Below are 23,455 nucleotides of genomic sequence, written 5' to 3'. Positions count from 1 at the left end.
AGGCACAGTGTAAACGGTCCTCTGGATTTTGTTGTCAGTTTGCCTTTTTTTTTTAAAATTTAACTTCTTTACATTTTAAGGGGACAAATTAAAGCAGCATTTACTTTTTGGTGAGAAAGACTCAATAGAGGTGTTCGGTGCGTTGAACATTTACTCGTACAAAGGCAATGTCACTGCCACTTACTCTTCTGGAGTTTTAACCCAAAGGGGTGTACATAAAAAATCCAACGCTACTTTTTCTCCAGTCGCGAGTACCTCCAAATTATATTAATAGTTTATAGCAGGGGTGTCTAACGCAAGTCCTCCAGGACCTGCACTTGTGTTTTAAGTGGAAACTCAGTTGAAAAAAATAGCATTCGCATTTCCATCATATTAAAACAAATTGAATAGCAAATCTCAGAAGAACACATTTTAAAGATTTTCCAAGAGTTAAACCGCAGCGATTGTCCCAAAAAGCTTCGCCGGGCTGAACGCACATACGTAAACGCTTGGTGCTACTTATGCCACACTAGCTAGCTACGAACAAGCTACAGCTAGCTACTACTGCGGCAAATATATATGCTCCTAAATCATTAATCATCGCCTCCAGGGCAGTGAATAAGCTTCATTTCTTACGAATATCGTTGTCACAAACGCGATGACGAGGAAAGGCGCAGAAGCTATGCTGAATGCTAAGCTAAGCTACAATTGACATGTAGCTGATTGAGAAACGGTGGAATTAAGTGTTTGGGTGATCGAGTACACTTGTCATCGAAGTCTGGCTGGAACCGTGTTGAAGCGGAGAATAGAAGCAAAACGGCAGGCAAATTGCTCCTCATTGTGAAGTGCGTTGAGTTCAACTTTTTGCTAGCAAGTCAAAGGAAGAGAAACTCCAACCCATGACTTGTATGGCAAGGCATAACAGTATAAATAATCTCATTTCGAATATTCTGACGATGCAAATCTCCCCATTTGAATTGTGTGCATAATATAAAAACTTCAAGATTGTAAATAATGGCGGCAAGAACTGTAGAAGTAGCATCTGTCCCACTGGATAAATGCTTGGCTCGTTGTGCATGTCCCGGCAACCATGACCTAATTCCATACAACTCAAAACAAACCTGTACTAAGCCATGAAGAGAAATCCTTCCGATTCCAATATCAGTAGAAATATTCCAGTGATGGAAAGTGACAGAACAAGTCCTGGTGTCAGTGAACGCGTGTTTGAGCTGAGTGGGGTGCGACGTCGGGGGGTTATCAATGTCATCACTCGGCCCCAGCTGCTTATTGATATCATCGCTGTCGAACAGCTGACGGCAGCTGTGAAACCGCGGTGAGAGAAGCCTGCTTCGGTCTTTGGTTCTCACTTTTGCTCTGGGTCGCATGAGTGGAGGAGTCGGCGCACTTTTTCACAGGCCGAGCCAAACGAAATGCATGTTTCATACCATCAACGGCTTGTGTCGAGGGCAGGAAGAAAAAGTCTTGAACGAGAGGTTGGGGGGGCAGAAAAGGTTAGCTTTGATTGAGAAGCAGCCAGGTTACCGTGGTAGCCACGCGTCAATCATAATAAGGCTGCCAGGAGGTAACACATCCCTCCTGCCTTCTTCAGGAAAGAAAAATGACAGAGAAGACATGAAAAAAGAAAATGCTTTTTTATTTCGTCTTCCAAAATATATGCATGTATATATTTTTTATGAGCAGTATAAAAATTAATCAGAAAATTAATCGGTGCAAAAATCTTTACCCAGCCAAAAATCTTTACCCAGCCATAGGACCACATTGGGGTGCGGCATTCTTGCCCCCAGAGTGGAATGTAGCTCTATTTACATACAACGCCCCTCCCACCGTGGAGTCGATGTCACATCCATCTGTTAAAAGTGTCGCTGTGTGGAGACGTTTGAAAAAACGTGAGGAACGGAAATTAAGAAGCTCGAGGTTATGTGAGCTGCGTAAAAATACAAGTCGCTGTATTGTTGCTTGGCACAGAGACAGGCAGGAAGTTCAAAGAGTGGTCATGGCAAAATCCCATTGGACACAATCATGCACACCTTATAGACACTGGATGACCAATAACAGTGTAGTTGATGTCGCCGCTGACTTCAAGCAAGCACAGTCATTTCAGGCCGTAACAGTCAGGTGAGTTGTTAGTTCTGCATGATGGTAAATAAAACTTTATCTGCGAGGAGACAGAGGCAACATGAGACCTTCTTTTATTCATGAGCCGGATTTGCAGCGAGCAAATGAGCCAATGTGTTTACCCCCGGCATGCAAAGCGGGCCGAGCAAGCATTAAATGTACACGCAGAGGATGCCTTGTAGCTGGGCGACCATGTGGTCGGCTCACTTTTCCCACCGCAAATTAACCTCTTGCTAATCAATTTGTCTGGAAAAGCACAGTGCGAGGAGCATTTCCTCATCGATGGACTCCCTAAAATAAGCCAGTGACTCGACGGGACGAAACAATTTGGGATTGAACCCCCCCCCCCCCCCCCCCCCACCCCCAAAACCCTCAACTTCTTTCTCACACTTTCTTTTTGTCTCCCGTAACAACCACAACCTTCCTGACCAAACTCACTGAAAGGCAATCTATGACAACTTCAACTTCTGCGCATACAAAAAACACACACATGCTGCCAAAAATACAGCGCCGGGAGGCGGCCGCAGCCGTAATTGAGGTTGCATCAGTCAGTCTGAGGTTTACTCAATCAACAAGGCCATATTTCCTGTTTCTGTCTTCGATACGCTCACGCACATACATACCATTTAAGACACTTTACATTCCCATTCTTTACGTGTACCAATTATATGAGGCAGACTGTGTCCAGACATGTAACCACAATAGTATATATGTGCTGGGGGAGCTGGGGGTTGGGGGGTTGACTTGCCAAAGCCATAAAGCTGGGGAAGCTGGTACTGTGTGTCTCACACACACACACACACACTCCATCTGCCCACAGTGCAGGTCAATCATAACCTCATTCGGGCAGCGAGAGACACATTCAGTGTCCTGCTGGGACACATTCACTTCTCCTCGATGGGAACTAAACCAGTCTAAACCAGATTACGCCGCACTGATATGAAAGTATAGTGAACTAAATCGACCTCATGGATCATGCAAGTTGAAAACTGGATTATTAAAATTTGGATTATCTTGACCGAGGCAGCACAATGTGGTTTTAAAATCGAAAATTCTGTGGAATAATGGAATCAGATCACATTAAAGTGAGCGCACTGGGATAATCCATTTTAATAAATGAGAACATATGTCTGCACTTCAGCTAAACCACAATTTCACCCAGTATCGTCTTTGGACAGGCATTTTACCAAATTTCCTTGATGAATATGGTGGAAATTGAAGTTCAATTTACTGATTGTCATTTTTTAACGCAACGGTACAAGAAAATATCTTTCGACAGGCTATAAACTCCTGGCGTCTTAGGCCAAGGGGTTTATTCTTCAAAACGTTTTTGCTGAGGACAAAACATTGCCATCCACAAATTTAATGCTAGCACACCATGCAAAACACCTTATAGCGCCGATGGTCGAGGTGCTATAACTGTTACAGCAACGGATATTTGAATACCAATGGTGCATCAATACATGTACAGAGATACCATGACAATACTCAGAGGCATATATTCTTTATCTTCTGTGAAAGACGATTAATATGACAACAAGGCCTATATTTGTGTGTGTGTGTCTGCATAACCGTATTATAACATCCAATTATTAATTTATTTAGTTATGATTTTTTTTTTTTGTGGAAGCCGGAAGGGATTTCATTGAGGAAGTATGAATTAAACACATACCTATATGTCAATGCTTCACTATATACTGAAGGATTCTGTCCTGACAGGATTATTCAAAACGTATTCGTTTTGACTGTGTTTCATCAAGACACTGTTGCGAAATATCTCACGAGGATGACAGGTTAAACAGAGGCCTCACACACACACACAAATGCGCGCACGCACGTGCCTCCAGCCAGACATTGGACACCAGAAGAGTTGCGCTCCACTCGTCACAAAAAGTACACACGCATGCCAGAAGACGCTGACGCAGACCTGCACACATTTACACTACTGATGAGATACCGGTCTAGCCCAGCTGTCCATTTATGGACCACAAGTGGATAATGAACTGGTCTTTGTTAGTGTGGGACAAAGCATGAAAACACATGACGTTCGTGTCGGTTTATGTGTGTGGCGTTGTGCCTCACCAACTACACACCCGTCATAAGATTCAATTATGACACACAAGCAATCTTCATTCACGATTGACAACAACAGCACAAACATCTGCAGGGTTAGAGCCATCTGTTCTTACAGACTGCTCAATCAGCTATGTGTGTGTGTGTGTGTGTGTGTGCGCGTGTGTGTGTGTGTGCGCGCCACATATCTTTCGGTTGGACATAAGCGATTGTCTGTTCGCATGTATATCTCTGTGGTTTCAGAGACTATGTACAGCTAGAGGCTAGGAATGTAGTCTGTCTGAGAAAAGGAATGTCAGTCAGCAGAATTGCTCTAGTTTGAGGAAGGACCATGAAGGGATTTGGACAAGCAGCAGCAGACATTGTTTAAAAAAGCAGCAAGTACTGGGAAGAGTGCTTATGAGATGGGTATCATTGGGGCTTTTGTAGCCCAGATAACTGACTTGAACATCTCGGGAACACACGTATTCCTATTTGGCCCGATAAAAACTGCAGGTACATACATATTACATAGATATTTATTTATATAGAAAGTGCAATAAATAACACTAAATGGTACCTTGCTCAAGAGTGAAAGGTGTCAATTGATTTCTTCTGTGATTGTATTTCAATATATTTACCGTATTTTCCGCACTATAAGACGCACCTAAAATCATTCAATTTTCCCAAAAGCTGACAGTATAATCCGATGCACCTTATATATGGTGTCGCCCGACACTAATTGACATGTGCATTCGCCAACACACACTCAAACAGACAACTGACTAAACGAAGCAAGGAGACAAGCAAGACATCTAAAGATATTTAGCCCCTTGTGGAGGGGAGCCCAAAAAGTTCTGTGCCTTTTTGTTGAATCGATTGTCTTCATAACATTCGTCTTTCATTTATTGTTCTTTAATAACATTATTATTTACATGTTTCATGTCAGTGTTTGTGACCAGTTGTCATAGCTTGGTTACAGCTGCAGCGGTTGTGAAGGCTCAATAGAAATAAAGCTGTATTGTATTGTATTCCCTTCAGCATAGCTCCATCTCGTGGATGCATAGCGCAACTGCAGCCACGATTATAGCTTCTATTCTATGCCCTATTAAAATGCCGCGCGCCCTATATATGAAAACAGTTTTAAAATAGGTCATTCTTTGAAGGTGTACTTTATAATCCGAGGTGCCTTATAAGTGCAGAAAATACGGTATATCTTTGACATGTCAAGCTTCAAATGCATGAACCAGTAATGTAAGGGTCTGAACAAAGGTGTGAAAGTGGGAACATATGGACAGACTGGAGAGCAAATCATTTCAAGCTAAAGGTTTGGCAAATCAAGACCGCCGCTATGAGCGACCACATTCATCCCGTATTGTTTAAACAGCTCCCCATTTGTTTCGTATTTGTGGATGCGGTCTAAAACGAAGCGTTATCGTCCTGATTGAAATCTGTCTTGAGACATTTTGAGCATGGTAATTTTTTTCATCGCTCCTAACATTCGTTCCGTGGGTGCTCGTCATGTTTACTCACAAATACAGCATTCAATTAGTGCTAGCGGGGATACAAGGCCATGTCGTTCTAGTATTATGTTGGGATTCAATTCCTGATTCTAATCTACAGACCCAAATGGATTATAGAGCCGACAGACAAGAACACAAATATCAGTGAACCAGAAATATTTCTTGGGAAGGAGAGCGACCTGTAAGATTAAATATCAGTGCAAATATCAGATTCTGCCGGTTGGTGACAAAAAAACAAAACAATGATACACAGCGGGCACTATAGTTCTCTGTTTATACTGCTCCATTCAAGTGTGTTTATCTGCATGCAGCATGGGACAGAGGTGACTTATCTAGGACAGGGACATCACAGGGAACAACAGCGGCGGAAATGTAATTTTCTGGTGGCAAATGAAGAGGAGAACCAGCGTGACTGAGCGGCTGCGCCTTGTGGACTTTACTTAAAATCCAGCCGACGATCATATAGAATGCGTCAAAGAAACAGCCAGGCGGGAAAATCTTTCCTGCTGACATTGTTTTAGTGTCACACAAAGTGTGTGAGAAAGTGTACAGTGGGTGTCGAGCTGCAACAGCTGAATTCAGCAGATAGAAAAGAGCTCACTCAGAACCAGAAAAAGAAAAGAGAAGAAAGAGGGATAAAAAAAGAAAATTAAGTCAGCGATAGAACAGAAGGAGCCATTCAGGAAATGTGATTGTAAAACATTTTAATTCAGTTTCTTTTTTAAATGAACCATTTAAATTTAATATGGAAAATCCCATTTAACAGGTTAAGATAATGACCTTGCCGTGTAAACTCTCACAGGGCTATCATTTCAGTTTCCAAACAAACATGCAGTGAAAGCATTTGAAGACGCAGATCAGGAATCTTGTGTACTTTTTGTACTTGGTGAACTGTAAAACAGCAGCCTCAAAAAAAAAAAAAAAAAAAAGTTGCCTTGTGCCATGTTGTAGCAGAGGGAAGAAAATGATTAACATATTTTGTGTTGCTTCGGATTCTTATTGGGAAATAAAAAGTTATACTTAACCGTATTTTCCTGCACGTTAACAATTCTTCCAACAGTCATACACCTTCCAAAATATTGATAAAGGTAATTTTGAAAAATAATAACAATACATTCTTTTGCGTTTCAACATTCGAGCTGCCGACTTGCATTTCGGCCTCTTCCGCAGTCTCAAGTGTGAGCACGGATGCTTTTCCAAGCGTGATTTCGCAGCAGCTTGCGCCATTGTGTGTTTCCTCTATACCCCCGACATGCTTTCCGATGGCAGTAATTTGTAAATCACTTTGATAGGACAGGTTCCTTTCTAGTCTCTCACAAAAATCCACACACACAATGGATTCGAACGGAGCGAAGATAACGAGCGGCGCAGCGGTTTGAAGCGGGGGGAAACCGTGGAGGCTGCGGTAGAAAAGCAGAGTTGATAAGGAGCCGAAATGGGGTTAATGTATGAAAAAAAAAAGTATTTTCGGAGAGGAAAAAGGAAAAAAAGCCACGGCCGCGGGGTCTGACACTGTCCCAGTTTTACGACAGCGTCTGTATCTCCCGTGGCTCTCCTGAACACTTCCACCCACTTGATTAATGCTGCCATCACAACTATCGCCAGGGTCTTTGAAGACTGGAATAAAAACTACGCCGAGCCACATATACAGCACGTACTTGAAGCCCGCAGTCATATTTTAGGCTTGATTACATGAAACAAACTGTTCCGGGATTTGCGTGAGGGTTGGAACTGGGACACAATGGATGTACGATCGCTTATTAGGGAGGTGTCGAATCAAATCTCGAAGTTGATGTCTCTTCCTCAACCCAAAAATGAAAACAGTGCAATGGATAAGCGGGGAACGATTTCTCTGTTCCAGAGAAGTGTGATAAGATGACATTTGGCAAGCCTTCGTCACTGGTGTTTATTAATGTGAATTAACGTGTCACAAGTTCAAATCACTGGAGGACGGTCGTGGAAAGACAAATGCACCGTCTCAAATTTGTCAATAAGCCCCGTTGTGAGTCTGTTAAGTCAAGTCAACTCAAGTCAACAGTATTTATAGAGCGCTTTCAAACAGCCATCGCTGCATAAATGCATGTTAAAAACCACATCGTTTTCACAAATGGATAGAAGAATGTTTCAAAGGTTTGACTTTTTCTCTGAAATGCCGCCGACGTTATTCCATTACCGACAAAAGGTTACGGCGGTGATGACTGTAAATGCGAAGCATTTTCAAAAGCAACGCATTTCGCGACAATCTGATTTAGGTCAGCTCAAAACATAAACACCTTTGTGTTTCTTGGTCTGTTATCGTTAAGAAATTGATATTGTGCTCTTGTGTGTGTTTGGATAATGTATCTACTTGTCTGGAAATCACGGCAATATAATAAAAATACGTGCGTACGGGAAAGGGCAGCCATGGTTGATGATGCACATTTCAGCTGCCTGTTGAATGTTGGCCGGACAGAATAATAGAAATACAATGAGCACATCCACTCAGGCTTCTTCAAGGCGCGTATTAAGCAAAAAAATATGGCACCCAGTATTTTCCATATATTATATGAATGTGAATTGGATTTTTTGTATAAAGTGTTTACAAAAGTCCGTATATCTCTACGTTGGCGATTTTCACCATTTGCAGGTTGGTCTGGCACATATTACTCTCTGCAATGAAGAAGGGTTCGTTGTACTGTATATCTACGGGTTAAGAGTGCTGAAAGTTAAAGAGAACAAAATGCTAAGGATTAACCTAAAAGTTGTTTGCACTTTCTAAATAAAAGACAGCTTGGGCATACTAAGAGGTTTTCAAATGCAGTGCGTCACTTGTGCCAAATGAACGGCTTGATGACCTGTGGTGTTTTAATCGAGCTGGCCCCCGATAGAGGAAGCCCGAGATGTGTTGGGACTTCAGCCAGCTGTCTGAGAACCCGTGAAGGGAATGAATAGTGTGTTGAGTAGCAAAACGACCGCAACCATTTGCTCGAAGTCGCTCTCAGAAAGGCACGAGCAGCTCTCAGACAAAAAGATGGGAGGGATGAGGGAGAAGGGAAAGAAAGGAGAAGTGACACATGACAGTGATGCACAGTGGTGGCGAAGGATCTTTTAGTATTCAGACGACGGTCCTTTTGAGTTTGAGGACTGTCAACAGTGGTATCTGTCGGAAGAATATGTAGAACGTTGACACTGTTAACATATGACAGGATTACGCAAATCGTTGGTCACTGAAACAACTTGAAACTGACGGAAGAAATTCAACATTTTTGAAACTCAACCAAGATACCGTATTTTCCTCATTAAAAGGCGCATCTAAAAGCGTTAAATTTTCTCAAAAGCCGACAGTGTGCCTTCCTACCCTATGCGCCTTATAATATATATAATAGATCAAGATACCGTATTTTCCGCACTATAAGTTGGACCGAAAAGCATTTCATTTTCTCAAAAGCCGACAGTGCGCCTTATAATCTGATGCGCCTTATATATGGACCCATATTCACATTTTTTGGACATAGCATTTTAAATGTTCTGTAAAGCGCTTTGTTACAACTGCAACGAGTTGTGAAAGTGCTATATAAATAAAGCTGTATTGTATTGTTTTCCCTTTAGCGTAGTTTCATCTAGTAGATGCATAACGTAACCAAGCCACTATTGTCGCTTCTATCTATGCGCCTTATAATGTAGTGCGCCATATATATGAAAACAGTTTTAAAATAGGCCATTCATTGACTTATACTACGGAAGAGCCTTATAACGCGGAAAATACGGAAATTCTGTCAATAATAGAATTAGCTTAATCGTTGCAATCAAATGATTCTTGAACATCTCAAGAGGAGTTGTGCACCTGTTGACTGGTAATGTGGCCCAATGCCTTCTTCAAAAAGCTCCTTTTGACATTACAGACGTTCAATTGGATTTAGATCAAAGTGCAATAAAGGCCTCTTCAGAATAATCTCATGCTTTGTTCCCAACCTTTCTTGGGTATTTTTAGCGGTGTGTCTTTTGTTGCAGGACTGCATCAAGCTTGGTGACACGGGGCACACACAGACCACCTTTATGGTCTAGAGCTTTTTATTGCTCCCTGCACAGAGTCAAGACACACTGTGTGAGATGCAGCAAAGCAGTCCAAACGCACAGCCAAGGCTCACTGTAAAGAGGAGTTGAATGTAACAATTTTGTTACTCTCTCAAAGGACAACCAGAGATTTAATGCCATTTACTAATATTACTATGAATTAGTGCGTTGTTATAGGTCTAGACCAGGCATGTCCAGCTCCGGGCCTGGAGGGCCACTGTCCTGCCTGTTTTCCAGCTCGCCGGGCTGCAACAGACCTGATTCAGATGATCAGCTCATCAGCCAGCTCTGAAGCAGCATCAGAACAATCTTGAAAAATCCTGGGAGAGCTGGAAAACAGGCAGGACAGCGGCCCTTGAGGACCGACTTTGGACACCCCTGGTCTAGACCATAGGTAAGTCTTGAGAAGAGTTCTTTGGATGTATTGAACTTGTATAACTTCATACAGCCTTTACCCAATTAAATAGCTCTAACAAAATAAAGGTTTCAGTTTGAAACAGTCTTATACCAAATGGATTGTACAGTACTCATGACACATTCACATGAAAGGATTTACCGTATTTTTCGGCATATAGGTCACTTTTTTTTCAAATAGTTTTCCTGGTCCTGCGACCTTTATGTATGGTATTTATGTATTCATGGTAATTGTCTAGCATTTTTTTTTTTTTTTTTTTTACTGGAACTATCAGTCGGCTTTGTTACTTGATGGAAACAACAAGAGAAAAAGAATCAAGGCGAAAGCGATCAGGAACAGTAAGAAAAGTGTCAGTGATCGCTTCCCGTTGGGATTTCCAACATAATAGCGGTAACAATTCTGTGTATAGAATGTGAGTCACCAATCGGTTACGTCGTTCATGCCAGAACAAATCTGCGGTGTGCCTGAGCTTGTATATCTTTGATACATTTCAGACAACTATCAGTTGAACTAATATGACACGTGCGATTTCCTGAAGGGCCGCTGTGCTGCTTGACTACAAACGACTTTTCTGACTAGGCAGACTGATCGACTGTGAGCTTCTTTCGCGACACTTCTTGCGGGAAATCATGCAGCGAGTTGAATTCGCGGTGGCGTTTTTTTTCTAACGTCGCATCGGCTCTGACCCCCAAAATTTTCCCCCAATGACTTGGAATGAAGGCATGTTTGCATTCAGGTACAGCATTGGCATAGTAGTCTGTACTAAAAGAAAACACTTTTTTTTTTTTACAATCCATTATAAGTCGAAAGTTGTTGCAGTGAGTTTGGCCCAATGGAAAAAATCTTCTTCAATGCGACTGTTCCGTTTCTGCACTGTAACTACAGCCTTGCCTTTTTGTTCTTTTTTGTTGTTTTTGTTTTGTCACATGTTGTTTCTTGTTTCATCGTGTGGACCTGAAAAGGACTATTTTCAGCGTTTTTTGACTACGACATTCGTCAAAGGAGAAGTATCTGTGCTTGGTGGTTGCGTCTTCTCGGCAGCACGCCTGTACCAGCACAGATTTTGATTGGGGAGGGATGTCGGCGCCATTGACTGTCGGTGCTGGACAGACCTGGTGCGCTTGTGTTTTTTGCTCCTGTAATGGGCAGCATTTGTCACAACACCGTTTTGTTCAGTGGAGATGTCGGCGCTGTTGGAAAGTCGGCGTTGGTGCGGCTGGATGGGTGGCTGCTGAAGTTGAGGATGAGGAGCGTTGGAGCAGAGCGCCGATGCGTATTTGGAACTGAGAGTCGCCGCTTGGAATTGAAATGGATTTCCATGGGACAGGAGAAGTGAACCAATCTCTTTTTTCGTCAATGGATGCTACAGCTTCCTGTTGACTTTGAAACTTAGCCTGTAGCCGACGTGTGCACATTTTGAGCATGACGTCTCTGATCCACTGGTTAAAGGACACTCCTCTTTCATCTCAAACTGCTTCAAACAACAATGCGTGACGGAAAAGTGGTTAGGACTGCACGGCTGTCCGTGTTTTATGTTATGTGTTGTGTTTATTTATTTTACTTTATGTGAACTGTTTTGTTAAGCGCTTTGTTACAGCTGCCGCTGTTGTGAAAGCGCTATATAAATCAGCATGTATTGTATTGTATTGTATATATATATACTGTACATATATATATATATGTATATATTTTTTTGGCGGGGGGTGGGATATATCAAAATATTTCACATTATTCAAACCCCACTTGTAATATCCAACAAACTTTTGGCACAAGACTACAATGCCAAAAAAAAAAATTTTAAAGAGGACTCCGTCTACTTCACTTCCAAGAGATTCACACAACTGATCTGTCTATGTTGCCATGGCAACAGGTCTTTGGTAATGCGTCTCCTGTGTCTGGCTGTAAAAGAACTATTTAATCGCATGGATAAACACATACATATTTGCCACCAAACCTGCACACGCATAAACTCCAGCGATAGACTTTGTTGAGGCTTTACGCCATGTTCACTTTTCCTCCGCCATACGATCAGGAGTCGCTGAATACCGCGCCCATTGATTGATTCACGTAACATAAATAAACATAACCACGGCGAGTATGTTTTGCGCACCCACAAAACACACGCGCATGCCACTAACATACTTTAACGGGTACATTTCACGGGAGCACTAACACATACACTGTACCTGTGACTCATACCGATCCAGCAGTGGAATTTGGCGGAAAGACGATCGCAGCTGCACTACAGCCATGAATGCTGTGGATCACAGCGTCCCAAAATAACCTGGGTTGTTCTTAAGTTGACCCCCCTCCACAACCCACTCCTAAAAAAAATATATTAAACAGTGTTCAAAGGACAGCTTGCAGCATAAATATGAACGATTTGATACATTGTTTGTATTCCATCTTTTATATCCATACAAATTCACGTCGCGACGGTTACATTCAGAAGGAGCCTCAATTGACTTCACTTTGGCGAGGAATTTGTCGCGAATCGCGAAGAGGGGAAAATAAAAAATAAAAAAAGGTTTTTGTGAAACCAAAATGAACATCCATGGAAAGTTCAATCGGTCCCACGGGCGAAATGGGGGGTGCGGGAGGCGGGGCGGGGGGGTATACGGAGACGACGGATTTCACAAAGAGCAAAAGCACACTGGTGGTGACGGATTGAATTGGAGAGCCGTGGGAGTGAAGAGCGGGTCGACGAAAAGAGAGACCTGTATTCTTTGCCATGTATCCCACTGCTCTTCAAATGATGGTGCGTGAGTGTGCGTGTGTGTGTATGTGTGTGTGTGTGTGTGTGTGTGTGTGTGTGTGTGTGTGTGTGTGTGTGTGTGCAGTCATTTCATTCGTCACGACTCACGCCAAGTTTCTGGTTCCTGCCCGGTTTTAAAGTGGTTGGCGAGGCGCATTTCAACATCTCCCCATTAAGAGAGAAAGTTGAGGAGGGCGAGGAGAACATGGGAGCGGCCTTTTTGGCAACACGACGGGAATGAGCTGAAAACGCATCGACGTGGAAAGCACAGCAAACACACACCTGCGCTGACTTCGGGAGACTCCAGTCCTGCCACAAAAAAAAGGCTTCTTCCCCTCATGAGAACAGCTCAACTTTGTGCAGCCCGGCATGACTGGAAGACACCAGTGGCTTCTTGAGTTCTCCCCGGGCCTGCGTGGCTTTTTTCCGGGTATTCAGGTTTCCTCCCACATTCCAAAAACACGAATGGCAGGCTGATTGAACACTCCAAATTGTCCCTAGGTGTGAGTGTGAGCGCAGAGGGTTGTTGGTCACTGTGTATTGTGTACATCTGCTACTCTCTGCAGTTGAGTAATAAATACCCTCGTTGCGCTATTTCAGGAATTAAGAAACATGATTTTATACTGATGAGGCAAATGACAAAATCATTTTCGGACCAACTTGGCACCCTTTGCAACTTCCACATGACGTGGAGAAAATTATACACTGTCAAAAACTGTCAAGTGAAGTTACGACGTCTTTCCTGTATTATAATCGCCATTCAAATCACACTGTTGAGCTGCAAACAATTGTCCATTGTACGTCACAGAAGACGTTTTAACGAGCATGGCGTGTCAATTCACCCAAAGCGTGTTGCCTGACTTTAAAACAACCGAAGGAAATGTAGCAGAAGGTGTTTACTCTTGATCATTCCAGCTTATTCAAGAATCTGACGACGGCTGTCTAAAGAGTGCCTACTACGTTGAAAAATTGAAATGATCGTATTTAAACGCAACACATCTGACACATCGACTCGTTTACTGTACACTCATTGACGGCATTTTAAATGCCACCGGGAGAAATGCGGGGGTGACCACTGACATCTCACCCTCATTTTCATGACAACAATTGGTCCCCAAGTGAGGGGGTTGACCTTTAACCTATTGTCTACGTGTGTACGTGCGAACTTGTTTGACTGGGGGTTGGAATTGATGAGATTCCATTCCTATACCCCGTGGGAATCCCAGTCAAGCTCCAAAGCTTGTTTAGGCTTCCTCGCCCATGACGTGCACACGCATGCACGGTTTGCGCACTCACACACAAACAAACAAAGCAAGGCGCATTCATTGTATATATCAAGCTCTCAACTGCCCTTGGCTACCACCTTGCCGACATCCATCAATCCATTACCTGTCCAGCTTAGAGATCCGCATGGACAGGACAGCGCTGGGCGGGATAGAGGAAAGTGGCAATGATGGGGGTGACACTAACTTGAATTAGGTCGAAATGTCCCCAGGTAAAAATAAAAATGCATTACAGAGAGAAAGTTCACATGGGGGAAGGTATTCGCCAGTGATGTGGATGTTGGCCTTTTGACATGGGATGGGTGGCGTTGATTCAATTTGTCACAAAGGGAGAATCATCCACCCGTTTTCTGATCCGACTTATCCTCACAAGGGTCGTGGGGGGTGCTGGAGGCTATCCCGGCTGTCTTTGTGCGGTAGGCCGGGGACACCCTGAACCGGTTGCCAGCCAAACGCAGGGCACACAGAGACAACCATCAGCGCTCACACTCACACCAAGGGACAATTTGGAGTGTTCAATCAGCCTGTAAGGCATGTTTTTTGGAATGTGGGAGTACCTCTGCACTGGACCACCTGGCCTACTGAGACACATTTAACGTACAATCAACATAATAATGAGTTAGGATATTAATTTACTAGTTTGGAGAGCAGAGAAAGAAAAATATTCACGCTAAAAATCCAACACAAGTAGCTACACACACACGTACATACACACAGCGGTGCGGCGAAGCCTCAGAGCTCTGCTAAAAAAAGAAGAAAGTGACCTCTCACATGCATTTTAGTCAAGACCGTAAGTTATATGGGTTGATGTTCAGTCAAAAGCCGCTTTATTTCTTATTTTAAAATGTAGCAGACACAGCAAAAGGCCTTTTCTTTCAGCGGCGCCCTCGCCCATGTTTTCAAGCGAGCGAGGAATTCATCAATCTTGACAAAGTCCGATTGGACAAAGCCCCAAACAGCATTCAAAACGCTGGTCTTGCTGCACACTCAGCACTTGTGCCTTCTTTTTCAGCGTTCCATAGCAACACCTTATTTACACTCCCTGCCACTCAAAGTAGCGTTCCTGTTTGACCCATTTGACACCCTCGATAATAGCGCGTATGAGTGTCGTGTCGGATTTTAGTCTCTTTGCGAGGCCCCGTGTTCTTTATGAGCAGGCGGGGTTGAGAAGGGGGAGGGGCGCACATCGGCCTCTGTACTCTGCGGAGGAGATTCATTCGCACTATTATCTCCGGGGGGGGGGGGGGGGGGGGGGTATTTGGGGAACCTAGAGGATACCTGGGTAAAGTGGCTACAGGGGCATTATGGATAGTATTGGCTCATGTGTGTGTGTGCGTGTGCGTGTGTGTGTGTGTGTGTGTGTGTGTGTGTGTGTGTGTGTGTGTGTGTGTGTGTGTGTGTGTGTGTGTGTGTGTGTGTGTGTGTGTGTGTGTGTGTGTGTGTGTGTGCGTGTGCGTGTGGTCTCAGTGCTGTTCCACCGCATTGTCTGCCCTCAGTGTTCCGCTGTGTGGCCCCTCCCTCTGTTGTTTTTGGTTACCGTCCCTTTAATTCAATCTGGGCTGGGCGTGTCCCCAATCATTGCACCTGTCTCACCGACACACCTGCCAGTCGTTACGTTCATTGTGTCTGCCTGTGGGTCCCGCGCAGGCCTTGAGCAAACTCAGGCTGCTCACAACTCCGTGCAATGCGTGTCCGTTACCGCGTGCGCCTTAGTGGCGGGGAACCGATTGATTTTTTTCGATTCGCTCGGCCAATCGTTAAATTTTGTGATTTCCCCCCCCCCCCCCCCCCGCAAATTAAAATCTACTTTGTGCACCGTGGCCCCAGGAGTCGCGTCTCACACCATTAAGTCAGCAAATATCTTTACTTCCAGTGACACGCAGCTGCTGTCCCGAAGGTTCGGATTATTGAGTGAATGGAAATGGGGGTGTTAAGTGCGAACGGAAATGTCACCAAAGGTTTGAATTGCATTTCATCGCCCAATGACCACTGACTGCTCACTCCGTCGCTCTGAATCACTGCGCCGCTTCAATCAATGGCCAGCTTGCAAGATAAGTCTGATTGGAAAGAGAGCGTGTGAGTGCTCTTGCGTACTCTGTTTCTATTTGTCGCTGCTCCTTGATTGTTCAAGTACACTGGGAAAAAAAAAAAAAGAATGTTTGGTGAACTCAAAATTTCAAGGCAACAAACTGATAACATCTTAAGTTGGGCAAATGAAGAAACGATTTCAGGTTTTGCTGTCGTAAAAATGGGCTTTCCTGCTTTTCACAGCAACCCCCCCCCGGAATTGTCCCCTTGGTCCAGTCAGTTTAAGGATGGAAATAAAAGCAAGTCGGCAATTTGCTTTGGAACAAACACGTTTCTAACTTTGTTGTGCTAATTCATTTTGTTGCCATAAATGTCATTCATTTAGATTTTAACCTTCAAACTTAAATAACTGTTTTAGTGCCTGAATTTTTAAACACTTATCTATCTGTCTATCTATCTATCTATCTATCTATCTATCTATCTATCTATCTATCTATCTATCTATCTATCTATCTATCTATCTATCTATCTATCTATCTATCTATCTATCTATCTATCTATCTATCTATCTATCTATCTATCTATATATAGTTGTTTGAAAGTTTACTATTAGCATAAACTTTTACTATTAGCATAACATTTATCCTACTTTCCGTTAGCCCGTTTATGACATTTCACATCATATCTTCGGATATTTTCGTGAGACCAATGATAAGACCAATGATATTTAATGATATATCATGAAATATCTTTGTTTTTAATTCCACTAAGTTTGATTCTCTGTTGGTTTCTGTGTCCGTTTTACAGTAAACTTCAACTGGAAGTGACCAAACGGTTTGTTGAGAGCACGCTTTGCCTTAGAGAACGGGCACAAAGCAATCCTTGAAAAAAAAAGGGAAAAAAAGAGTCTTTTATTATGTTCGAGTGTGTCATACGACGTTTAAAATTTGTAGGACGGGAAAAATTATTTGCATAATGTTAGAGGTTTAGTCGAGTTGAGGTAGATGAAAAACGTGACACTAAAACTGACCAGGGGCAACAAATATTTCCTGAGTTTATTAGAAGCCAACCGGTCGGAGTAGCGTTTATGAACTGGAGTTTGGAAAAAAAAAATGCATTCATAAGCACATGCTCGAAATTAAACTCTGACAGCTTCATCTGCAGGGACCATTAAATGGCCATCCTGAGACTCCGCCTTGGCGTACGTAGCTCAAAACAAGACAGTGATTTTCTGCTCTCCTGAGTTCACTTCCGAGTCTGGTCTAAAACACAAACAATTGTTTTGGTGCTACCCTTGATAGACATGAGGAATCTGTACGTTATGTTGGTAGTTTGTTGTAACCGTTTTCAATAAAATGGCCGCCAACTACGATGTATAACACAGTCTGAACATTTATAGGTGTTAAAAACACGAACGTGTGAGACAGTATATACATGTCAATTACAGAAATGTGTATTTGAAGAAAGACGGATTTTACCCCGAATCCGTTTACGATCATTTTTTAATCGGTTGGCCTCGACATCTGGCATGATTTTGTTTCCATAATGGATGATGGTCGAAATGGTTGACTTTGCCAATTCGTAGTCTGACCCGAGCTTCGTCTGGGTAGGACTCCCTTTCGAAAGTGAGAAACGATTTCAGCATTGGCAGACAACGGATTTTGCTTCCGTTGACCACACATGAGGACGGCGCCGTGCCTCCGGAAGTACAACAAAGTACGAGTCGATCAGTATCGAAGCAACGGAGGGGAATCCCGGCTGTACATTTTGTTCATAAGACAGGTCTCGGTGGCAGTTAGCTTCCCGCTGTTCCTTATAATGACGTCCTTGTCCCAATTTTAAATCCGGTCGTGATTATAAAGTTTACATTCTAAAGGTGTTTGTTGCAATTAAAAATTGGCAAATGGAAAATGAATTACAGTAAATATTCTCTATCTGTCCTGATAACAGAAATTCCTCATTTGGGAAATATCATTTAAGCTCCCGCGGCATTACACTGCCATCCGGGTTACGGTGAGCGGATTTTTCGCTTACGTAAGTTCCGGTAACATATAATATCGTAGTCAAAATGTTAATGCATAAGTTTTTATTACGGGTGAAGGATATTCCTTTTCATAGAATTCCGCGGATGAGAATATTTACTGTACTTTGATATGTGAACGCTATAGCGGTGAAAACGTAGACGAGGTACGTTTAAAAAAAAGGTTCGACTGTATATGGAATACCGAACACCTCGCACTTTCTCAGAAACACGTGATTTAACGATAACTGCTCTGCGTTATGTTGCAAAACAACGCCCTGGATACATTGCAGACATCCCACTGGATTTAGTCACCCACTGCGGTCATGAAAGTGAATTTTAAAAGGAGCGTAAAGCACAGATTGACACTCCAAAGTCCATCTATGTCAAAGTGAGATCAAAGATACAGCGTGACAACAAAACAGTTGATGGACAACACACGTTATTCAGTCGACCAGTCATCTGCAGTGCGATTGTACTGTTCACTTGAGCGCATCACACTTCCATCTCCTGCTTGTATGTAACAGAGAGTCGTGTTGCCAGGTAAGTTTGCGACGCATCACTATCATCACTCAATCTGTGATGCAAGATGTGAGCACGCACACTTCTTTCAAAAAAGCAAAAAAAAAGCACACAGCAATCAACTCATCCTCGGTTTATAGCGACAAACTATCAGAGGTAATCGGGACATCTTGAAAGAAGATTTGCACGCTGCGTCTGACGTTTGCCAGTGATGCACTGCAGCGGCAGCGACAGTGACATCGTTCTTGTCATATGAGAATGCAAACAAGTACCAAGGAAGTGTGACATGCGATGAATTGGAAAAGTGCAAAGGGGAAAAAAAAGTGAGGAGAGAAGCTAACCTTAACAGGAGAGCTCCGGGTAGCGACGGGCAGGTCTCTGGCGGCGCTGCCCGCGGGAGACGCCGATATCCCGGCTGCACAGCCCTGCAGCGAGCCCCCGGCCGCGGGCTGCCTGCCCGCGCCGCCTCGCTGAGGCCGCTGTTTAATGCCGTCCAGGAGGCGAACGAGCAGGATGTTCGCCGGGAGGTCGTCCACTCCGCAGTCCACCAGGATGCGACACTCCGGGCAACGCAGTTCGTTCCGGGAGCTGACGATGTTCTCCAGGCAGCGGCGGCAGAAGGTGTGCTGACACGGCAGCACCTTGGCCGTGGTGTCCAGGCGCTCCAGGCACACCGAGCACTCCAAGAGATCCAGCAACGACGAAGACTCGTCCATGTCGGCGGAGAGGGTGATCATTTGGGCTTCAGGCTCCGTGGAGACGCGGCGTCGGCGGCGGCTGCGGCTGCTGCTGCTGGTTCTCGTGGCGGAGGAACGGACCGCGAGCACGGAACATTCTGGGAGGCGAGCAGACGGGAAGCGGTCGAGGGACGCCCCGCGCGCGTCGTCGTGCACTTTCCTCCCCCGGGTCGTCTCCAGTGTGTCTGTGTGCCTCCCCTCGCCGTGTGTCAGTCCCCTCCACCGCCCCCCTACCCCGATCGCGTCTCCCACGGCTGCGCTGGAGGCGCTGAGGTCACGCTCTCATCGCCATCCTCACCCTCGTCATCATCATCTTCACTTATCGCGATCGCGGCGCGTGCGCACAGCCGAATTGATGAAGAACGTCGAGACGAGACAAGTTGTCAATCGACGCGAGCTTGAGGACTAAAACGCGGGACGAGTGAAGTCATCGCAACAAATAAGGCATCACATGGGTGTGCGAGGGCTAAAAAAAAAAAGTAGCTCACCCTTTTCAATATGGACAAAATGGGTAATAACGATTTAACAACCCTAAAGGTAGTCCGTGTCTGTATTACAAAAGGGCGTCATGACAACATTAGATTACATTCTAATCGAACGGTAGCCTGTACAAAAACATATTTTGTTTCGTGCGTTTCTCATCGTGGATTGACTTCACGGTTCTGTAAATCTGCGCAATGTTTTTAGCTTTTTCCCTGCCTTTGATACATATCCTTCGTTGGATTTTATTCGCATCAAGTATCACGTTTTGGCCTGTAAGAGTTGACCACACTTAAGTGCGTTCCTTCAAATGTCCGCATCTTATCTACCTGCACAGAGGAGCAACTCCCTAACTTGTTTTCTCATGAAAAAAAACAACAATAAATTGGCTTTTATTGCCCCCTAGCGGTGAAGTGTCAAATTTGTTTTGTTTATTCCAAAAGGTCTGATGACTGCAGCGAGTGATAAACAAGTATCATCGTGGAATATTGGAACGTTCAAGAACGATTTCTATTAATTAAAGAACCTGAACAGATATTGACAGAAGTGCCACAAAAGGGGATAAAATCAGTGACAGTTCTGAAGTCTCATCAGGGGGGGGGGGGGGTAATAAATCATTATTATTTTATTTTTTAAGTAATATGTTATGGGCTCCCAATTCCCTGGCACGCCTTGATATTACCTACATTGTAATCCATTCTTTTGTGTGTGTGTGTTATTAAAAATCCTGACCTCTGTTAACACAATATTGGCAGCCACATGTAGTTATCAGCTGTTAACGTGTGCCTACGTTGCCTTTCCACCAGTCCAGGCCTGCTCCACATTTGCAATCTTCCAGCGCCAGAGGGATCAGCAGTGCATGCGCTCGTCCTTGTGTGTCAGTTTGCGACTTTTTGCACGGTGAAGGTCAACGGGGCTAATTGCCTCCCACGGTGAAAAGATCAGCGGTAGAGAGCTGACGGGTGAATATGTGTGCAGGTAGAAGATGTCAAGGTGAAATTATATGACACAAAAGCACCGCGCCTTCACGAAAGCAAACTACGAATGGCTGCCGAAACACACTTGTTAAAATGTTTAGGAAAATGTGTGGAATTGCCGAGAGAGGGAAAAAATTATATTGGAAGAGGCAGCAAAGAATGTCCTTGGGATTTGTTTGCAGATCCGATCAATGACATCGCGGATCGATCCGAAAATGATGACATAACAACCCATCGCAGAGTGTTCACAACACGGCAAATAACTGAACCAGCCAATTAGATCTGTGTTAAGTTGACCTTTGACCCATACAACTCAATTGAAAGAAATATATATTTTTATCTGGTGAAGTAGAAATAACCAGCTGAGATAAAGTTGTTCAACTTTTTTTTTTCCCCACTTTGTTCCACCGTTCCAATAAACAAGCGCCATGAAAAATCCAGATCACTATTTCTTGCGCTGCATCACTTACGGAAGTGACGCAAATGCAACCCTCACCTAACTGAGATCATTATTTGCAATCTCTTCTTTTGTCATACTCCCAATAAGCATCACGAAAACAATCGACTGTGCTTCTACGTCAAATATGATTTACGCGGAAAGCCAGTCACATGCGCGTGGCATCAACACCCCCCTCATCAACCAACGGACTCGGTCGGCTCATGCAAAAAAGTAGGTTAGCTGACGCGGCCGTCACCATGGAAACCGTGTCTTTCTTCCTTGTTTACGGAGCACTTTGTGAACGTGCGAGAACGAGGGAGGTGCTAAAATGCCAAAGAGAGGCTCGATAAGTTTTATGGATGGATGTCTTTATTTATTTTTAATTCTGATTGAAAGATGAGAATGTTTGACCGTGGATACGAGCAGGATGGATAAATGGAGGGAAGGATGGGTAACACGTTCTGCCTTGGGTTCCTTATTTTGATGACCTCACCACATTGGCTTCCAAGTTTGCTAAGCTGATTAAAAAAATTCAACATGAGCTCCACTGTGACAATTCCTCAAGGCAGCTTTATTCCGCTCAATACAACACCGGCATGGAAACGGGAGTTCAGAACATTTGGCACGCTTCCTTTATCCCATTAGTTATTCATCTTATTTATTTCTCGTTTTCCAAATGGTCGATTGAGGAATTTTAGTCAAACCTTCCACCCTTCATTTATTGATATGCGGCATTTTCATCAATCTATGGCTTCATCGTTGTTTATTCCGTCTGACTGCATGTCAAAATGCCCAATAAACATTGCTTATCTCGTCACATTTAATCGTTTTATGCGGCGCTGTGGCTTATTTATCTCTGACACCATCCATCATACGGAATACAGATTTGTGTGGGGGTGTACATTTGATGTTTTCGTTTTATCGCATTACACTTCAAGTTGATGATTTCCTCATCCTGTATTTAACCTCTCATCTCATTTTATCTCACCCCCCCCCCTCCCTCAACAATAATGACATGTTTTGCAGATTTAGTCGGACCTCGATGTCGACTGAAAGAGGAATAGAGCAGGTGGAGGAAGAAGAAGTGGATGACCACCAACGAGTGAAGATGAGAAGCAAGGAGACAAGAATATGGTCAGAGAGAGAGAAACACAAGGAGACCGGGGGGCGTCAAATAATTACAGGTCTCCCTTTAGTTTTCAAAGCAACTCTTTTATATCTTTCTTCCTGCGGCAGAGAAACGGCGGGGAGGAAGGAGGGGAGATCAAGACCAAGGTTCGGTCCTTTTTTTTAACGCAACAAATGGTCTACATCACACTGAATCACACGTACACGCGCTCACCACCCGCAGAGGCACGCTAGACTAATTCATAGTTGAGTTTCTTTGCACTTAGTCTTTATTTCACACGGCAAAAAAACGTCAAGCGAGAGCCAGTAATGCTCTATTTATCTTTTTAATGTATCTTTTTAATGTATCTGTGTATTAAACAGCCGCGGTGACTTATTTGGTATGTGACAGACAATTTCCACTGATGTGATATCGAATTAGCATCTGTAGTCAGAACAAAGTCCGGGTCTACGGAAAGCCATTTGGTCAGTTTTACTATCCATGTCCTGGTATGTGAGGCAAAGAAACTATTCGGGGCATTTTCGTGGTACCAGTAGGGTGAAGGAGGCTAATGGTTGCGCCTAATAGTGGTACCAAGTTTAACAAAATCATTTACGAATAACGTTTTTGTCGACTAGTAGGCCAAAAGTGGCATTAAAAGTGGAACATTACTTGACTTTCGTTCGACAGTGGAAAATCGTTTTTCTACTCATGGGATTGATTATGTTAGGACAAAGAGCATAGTAAGTATATTGACCTTAAGATGGAATTCAACGACATTGAAAACATGCTTCAAAGATTTCCAAATTGGTCGTCGTTAGCCCTGCTACCTATTTACGGCCACTAGAGGGCACAGTCGAGTCAGGACCTGTAGCCACGCATATTCCATGCCAGGAGTTTACCTGCTCTTCTCTGTCTCAGGGCGGAGAAACGACACCCCCCCCCCCC

At 43.7% G+C, this 23,455-nt stretch overlaps 1 protein-coding gene across 3 annotated transcripts in view; it reads right to left on the bottom strand.

Annotated features, from left to right (window-relative positions):
- The window catches only part of LOC127611244 (E3 ubiquitin-protein ligase SH3RF3-like), a 64,498-nt gene extending 44,613 nt beyond the window's left edge, over positions 1 to 19,885 (bottom strand). For 2 of the 3 annotated variants that reach the window (XM_052081655.1, XM_052081653.1), the window contains exon 1: positions 19,108 to 19,885. In XM_052081655.1, coding sequence (XP_051937615.1) covers positions 19,108 to 19,503 — 396 coding nt within the window. In that variant the 5' untranslated portion in view covers positions 19,504 to 19,885. The remainder of the gene's footprint in view (positions 1 to 19,107) is intronic. The other variant, XM_052081652.1, reaches the window with a different exon arrangement.
- Positions 19,886 to 23,455: the final 3,570 nt, after the last annotated feature.

Source organism: Hippocampus zosterae, chromosome 12, assembly GCF_025434085.1.
Source record: "Hippocampus zosterae strain Florida chromosome 12, ASM2543408v3, whole genome shotgun sequence".
NCBI classification, from domain to species: domain Eukaryota; kingdom Metazoa; phylum Chordata; class Actinopteri; order Syngnathiformes; family Syngnathidae; genus Hippocampus; species Hippocampus zosterae.
Note: the sequence above shows the minus strand (reverse complement) of the source record. Positions and strands in the feature narration are given on the sequence as shown.